General features: G+C 53.8%; 1 protein-coding gene across 1 annotated transcript in view; it reads right to left on the minus strand.

Moving 5' to 3' along the window:
- Positions 1–2,514, minus strand: part of LOC113836794 (protein shisa-6) — a 301,449-nt gene extending 298,935 nt beyond the window's left edge. Inside the window, exon 1 of the mRNA XM_027427132.2 lies at positions 1,871–2,514. Within this exon, the coding sequence (XP_027282933.2) occupies positions 1,871–2,514 (644 nt within the window). The remainder of the gene's footprint in view (positions 1–1,870) is intronic.
- Positions 2,515–6,000: the final 3,486 nt, after the last annotated feature.

Here is a 6,000-nt window from a genome sequence, read left to right on the forward strand (position 1 = left end):
CCATGGTTACCCCAATGTTGGACAGAGGCAGTCTGTGGGGAAAAAGAGATTAATATCAAGAACAGTGGCTTCCCCGAGCAACATGACAATGTTGGTTTCCAAGGGGACTCAATCTCAGACTCTGAGGCCACAACCTTATCAAACACAGGTGATGTTGAACAAACTGCACAAGGCACTGGGAGCAGGACAGGGAGAACCCCCAAGAAAGGTTTGTGAGAATCAACTAGAAAGAGGTTAAGAGCCAGGGTGGGTTTGATGAGGCAAGAGGAGATGAGCCCCTGAGTCCTGGGTCAGAGGTGATAGATGAGGAACAACAGATCATCTGCTTCAAAAAGGCACCTGCCCCTGAGCAATTCCTTCTTTGAGTTCCAAGCTGAGCCAAGAGAGAATTCACTGTCAAATCAAATGAACCCCTTGGAAGTGGTAGCATCTTGTTCTTATCTTGCTCATGGTGCCCATCATCTGCATAGTGAGGCATGGAGACCACAGGCCATTGCTCATATTCCTAGCTCAAGTCCATGGGGATGCTGAGTAAGCCTATGCCGAGAGCAGCTAAAGAAGAGTGGCTAGCTCGGGGAATGAGGGGTTAAAAGGGGATGCTCCCTCTATAGTCAACCGAAGTCTAGTAGTTGAGTGTGAAATGCCTGTATTTAGTGGATTTGAGTCAATAAAACCTGACAGGGAATATCATCTTCTCACACCCACATTATTGAGGGGGAGGGCAGACTGAGCTCCTCCAGCATGCCTAGAAATTTCTACCTGCCTTCCTCTTTTCAGCAAGGTAGGAGTGATTAATGTTCAGAGCAGTGAAGGGAGGAGGTTTTCAAGCCATGAGGATAATAAGCAAGGTGTATGAGCCAGGCAAGGCTTGGTGGGTCAACTCACAAGCAGTAGACTGGGGGCTGGGCCTGGGAACTAGGGCAGTGCCCACTCTGTGTGCCAGAAATGGAAGTGTTTCCTGGGGCTGGGCTTTCATTGAAGCCAACCATTCATCTTCATGGGGACACTGGACTCATCATAGCTGACTTCGCATCCTCTGCCTGTACAATTCCTAAAGGAGAGACTGGGTTCCTGTTGTGGCTTTGACTTTCCAGTGATCTCCCTGGGAGGCAGAGACAGGGGTGGGAGGCAATTGGAGTGGAACTGTGGAGTGTCATGTTTTAAACTCCTGTTATAAATTTTGAAAGGGGACAGTCCCCACTGTCTTTATCATGTGTGCAGTAAAAGATGCCCGACTGGGCTGAACACCATCCAAAGTGTTAACTCAGAGAGGCCTGCCTTGGAGGACCAAGTCCTCTAGCCTTAGCAGGAAAGATAAGCACTCCATTGGGAGACATATATACCATCTGCCATTGATCAACACGACATGGGGATCCTTCTTCCCAGGAGAGCCAGCTACCCTTTCCATATCATCCCGCTCTTAATCCCTGGGAACATCTAGGCTTACAGTCACGCACATGATCTTCCTTTCAGTGAGGTGCTCACACTGCTCGGTTCTTTATATTAAGGTGGCACTCCAGCTCAAACAAACAAACAAAGACCTAAGCGTGGTACAACCCATAGTAAAGTGGCCACACACCATGAAAAGGAGAGCCCGGAGATTGGAAAATTGGTTAAATTCTTATCCTTGAACACCACGAACTCCATTGATTCAGACTTTTGTCTTGCAAATCCCTCTCAAGCTAGAGCATGCCTAGCAGCTTCCTACGGAATGCGGGAGAGCCACAAGATTTATTGCTCTTAGAGGAAGCGACTCTGGAAGTGACTTAGAAGAATAGAAGAGGTGTGCATGAAGAGGACTAGGGGTGGTGTGTGTTAAGAGGGGGTGAGGCCTGGGGACCCGAGGCAGGCACCCAGCATCGCCTCTCACCTGTGGATGTTCATCTCTCGCGGCGGGCGGTGGGCCTTGTCATAGGAGACCTTGGCGAAGACGCCCGCTACGATGACGAAGGCGATCACCCCGCAGGTGATGTAGACGGTGAAGTTGGTCTTGTCCTTCTCCGGGTCGTACTTGTTCTCGGGCCCCGGCGACACCACCTTGGTGCTGGGCGTCTGCACCCATACTGGGCTTTGGTAGTTGGTACACTGGCGCTGGTCCAGCTTCTCGTGGCGCTTCTTGCAGCAGAAGCGGTAGTAGCAGGTGCCGCAGCAGTACAGGTAGCCGCTCTCGCTATTGTTACACTCGAACTCCTTGTCGTACTGGCCGCTCACGTCGTAGTAGCCCCAGCACGTCTCATAAGTGACGGTCGCGCTGGCCGCCGCTGCCGCCGCGCTGCGCGGACTGTCCCGCCGGCTGCCCGCCTCCGGGACGCCGGACGCCCGGGCGGTGCTGTTCAGCTCGCGGCCGCCGCGGGCTAGGGCGCCTCCGGAACGCCGACCCCCGACGGCTCCGCGCCTAGGGTCGGTTAGCGGCGCGGCGCGCGGCGGCGGCTGCGCCGGGCGCAGGTGCAGGGACGAGAGCGACAGCAGCAGCGACAGCAGCAGAGGGCGGTAGCAGGAGGCGCGCAGCGCCATGGCGGGGCCGGGCGGGAGGGCGCGGGCGGGACGCGGGCTGCAGGCCGCTGCCCCAGCGGCTGGCGGGACTCCGAGGGCGGCCGCGCGGGCTGGCTGGGCGAGCGACGCGGGCCGGTCAGCGGCGGGGCGATGGCGCCATCGAGGCGCGGGTGGCGGCGGGAGCGCACGGAGCAGCGGGGCGCAGGCTGCGCGGGGCTCTCAGGCTGCGCGCCGGCTCCGCGCTCCCCCTGCGGGTTCCGCGCGCCTGGCGGACAGCCCATCCCCGCCCGCGGCAGCGGCGGCCCCCGCGCGGCTCAGTTCAGGCCGGCCCCGAAGCGCAGTTTCCGGAGGTGGCGGCGGCGGCGCGGCGTGGTCCCGTCCGGGCAGGTCCTGCGGGACGAAACGGGGCAGCGGTCACGGGGTGCAGGGAGCGGCGGGTAGCCGAGCGGGGAAGGAGTGCGCAGCCCTCGAGGAGTGCGTCCTGGCTGGGACGGTGGCCCGAGGGTGCACGGAGAGCCCGTGCGGTGCAGCCTGCTGAGGCTGGGGTCCGAAGGGCAGTCGGGGAGCGCGGCGGCTACACCTCAGTCACTCACCGTGCCCAGCTGCGACTGCAGCGGCGGCTAGGCGGGAGCGCAGCGGCCGGAGCGAGCGAGCGAACGAACCAGCGAGCCGAGCGGATCCGGGAGCCGCCTGCACTAGTGCCGGAGCGTGTGCGATAGGCGAGAGGGAGACACACGCACTCACACAGCAGCACACGCGGGAGCGCCGCGCGGGGAGGGCGGGGAGGGAGGCCAGCCGCTCGCCGCCGCCCACGTTTCCACGCCTGGGCGCCCGGGTGGGGGACGGCAGGACTCCTCTTTGCCTCTTCCCCCCTCTCTCGAAGCTCGGCATTACCAAAGCCCGAACCAACACCGTGCACTGAGCTGGCAGAAAGGGAGCTCCCCCTGCTACCCACTTCTAATACCCCAAAGCAAGACCAGAGTGAGCTCTCTGGAGCCGGCCGGTGGTAGGGTCAGATGTCCTCTGACATTGCCCTTCCAGCCCTCCTGGTCAAGTACCACCCGCCCCCCTCCCCTTACCTTAGCCTGGTCTTTGCGCTGCTAGACAGCAAGTTGGGGTTTCTGCAAGCCTCTGCCTCTCCCTAGTGGTGATGCTCGTAGGCAAGATAAAAGGTCAAACCCATTGCTACAGGTTCCTACACTGAGGCCAGGGGTCAAGTGGCTCTTGGGCCACCAAGTGCCCTGAACCTAGGTTCTTTTCTCCTTCATCTCGCATGCAGGTATGAGATAACTGCAGCTCTGGGTGACACCTGGAAGTCCCTCTTTTGCAACTTTTTTCCAGCATTGAGACTGAGTTTAAAAGTAAACAAATAAAAATAAAACCACCTGGGTTTTAAAGATTCCTTCTGGAAACTCCTGTATCCCTGAGCTGAAATTCCTGTTGTTGCTGTTAGGGGAGATGGTGGAAATCACAGCATTCCCTCCTGACCAGGTTGGCTGAAAGAAAGTGACTTTGTGGCCACCCCAAGAGGGAGTCAGAGTCTTAGTTTGGTGTGTGTCCTTGGGGAGGGGCGGGGGGGGGAGAGACTGAGAAGATGAGCAACAGCCGGCCAAGCTTCTGCCCATGTGTCCTGAGTACTTTAAGGGAAGGCAGGGGACAGTCGGTCAGAATGATGGCAACAGAGATTTCCCTGAAATAGTCACTCGGTCCTACTCAGGGGGTGATTCAAACAAAAGATCAGCATTTGGGAAGAACTGGCAGTAAATGGAATGATTGGATTGGAACTGAAACCCAGATTCCAAGACATAGAGGGATATTTTCACCATGGGATGGGGAGAGAGACAGAGTCACTCATTCTGACTGACTCTTCTAGAAATTCTCTATGTGCTACCCTTTTTCAGTCCCCTCCCTCTTCTTATTTGGCACTTCCTGTTTCCTCAGCTTCATCTCTTGGTTCTGCTAACAATCACTGTTAGTGCCAACCCTGCCGTGCACACTGGTAAGTGCTAAGATAAGGAACAAATAACATAGCCTCTTCTTTAAGGAGTTTACATGATTTCTGCATGGTGGGCTTGTGTCCACGACAGAGATGAGCACAGCCTATTCTGAGAGCAGGGTACAGGTATATAGCATAGCCCAGGAGAGCAGCAGTGAGGGTCAAATACAGTTTTCAAGGTTCTCAGGAAATGCATGGTGAAGAATGATTAAGAGTTAGAAAAATAAACAAGAAGGCAAAGATGCTTCCATTAGAGGAAACAAGGAAACTGGAAGAAATGAATTAGTGTGGGTGGGTGAACCAGGCACAGAGAGCTGCCAAACCCTTAGAGGGGCTTTTAAATAAAGGCAGCTGCATTGGGGGGGGGGGGGTGGCACTGTAGGCTCTGTCAAAGAATTTGTATGTATTTCAACTGCTGGAGAAATATTCATGAGTTTTAATAGGGGAAGATGCCATCAAATTTATAGCTTTGTTACATCTTCACGTCTACCGAAGGAGGAAACACTGACTGAACCGAACACAGGGAAAGCAATTTAGAAGCTGTGCTCGTAATCCAGGTGCAAAATGATTGAGCTATGAAGCAGACATATGGGAGGTGATGCCTATAATGGAGGTGATATTCTCATTCAGAAGAGCAGGCTCAAGACAGTTAGCAGCGGCCATGTGGGAGTGTCTCTGAGAGGTCCACCTGTGGCTGCCTTCCCACCCACCCAGGGCAAGAACAGAAAGCTCAGAAGAAAATAGGCACACACTGTTGGTAGTCAGGAAAACATATTTGAAAAAAAAAAAACAAGACTGTGCCATTGGGTCTGAATACTATGTATGATTTCTAAGCCAATCTTGCCAATCTCTTCTTGTTTCCTAGTTTTCCCATCTCCTTCATTTGTCTAAAATTTCCATTTGTGTATCTGGCCCCTCCCTCAGAAATAGGCAGAAGATTAAGATGTTCCCATGAGAGACTCCATCAGGATGTCATCAATGGTACTGATAATGGGACATTGACTAAGTTTCTCAAGTCAACCTTCCCCTCTTAGGAGCAGATGTGTTGTCAATTCCTGTGCTCCCAAATCATGACATCAACAGACTCACAGAGATAGTATTTAGGTAGGCTAGAACATGTAAAGTTATTTATTACAACCCTTGGTATAATAGACTCTATTGTTACTGATTTCTCCCCTGTCCATTCTTAGGGTTAACCAGGTGACTTACCCTCCATCATGCTTCCCCCTGACCCTACCCCATTTTTTCTTTTTTGTTTCAACATTAGATCCTTGGTGGTATTGAAACATACTTTATTTGTGGATTTGACCCACAAATTGTTCCAGAGAAGAATAGTATTTCCCCAAACCTACACCGACTTTCCAAAGACCTAAGGCTACGGGGAAAGTGCACCAACCTTTATTTCTAAATGGTGTGTTCCAATTGGTGTGAGACAGTTGTAACAACCACTTTCTCTTTAACAAGGATTGATTAATGATGCTAATTGGGGGCTGGAGAGAGATGGCTCAGCA

This window comes from Cricetulus griseus, chromosome 7, assembly GCF_003668045.3.
Source record: "Cricetulus griseus strain 17A/GY chromosome 7, alternate assembly CriGri-PICRH-1.0, whole genome shotgun sequence".
Classification (NCBI taxonomy): Eukaryota; Metazoa; Chordata; class Mammalia; order Rodentia; family Cricetidae; genus Cricetulus; species Cricetulus griseus.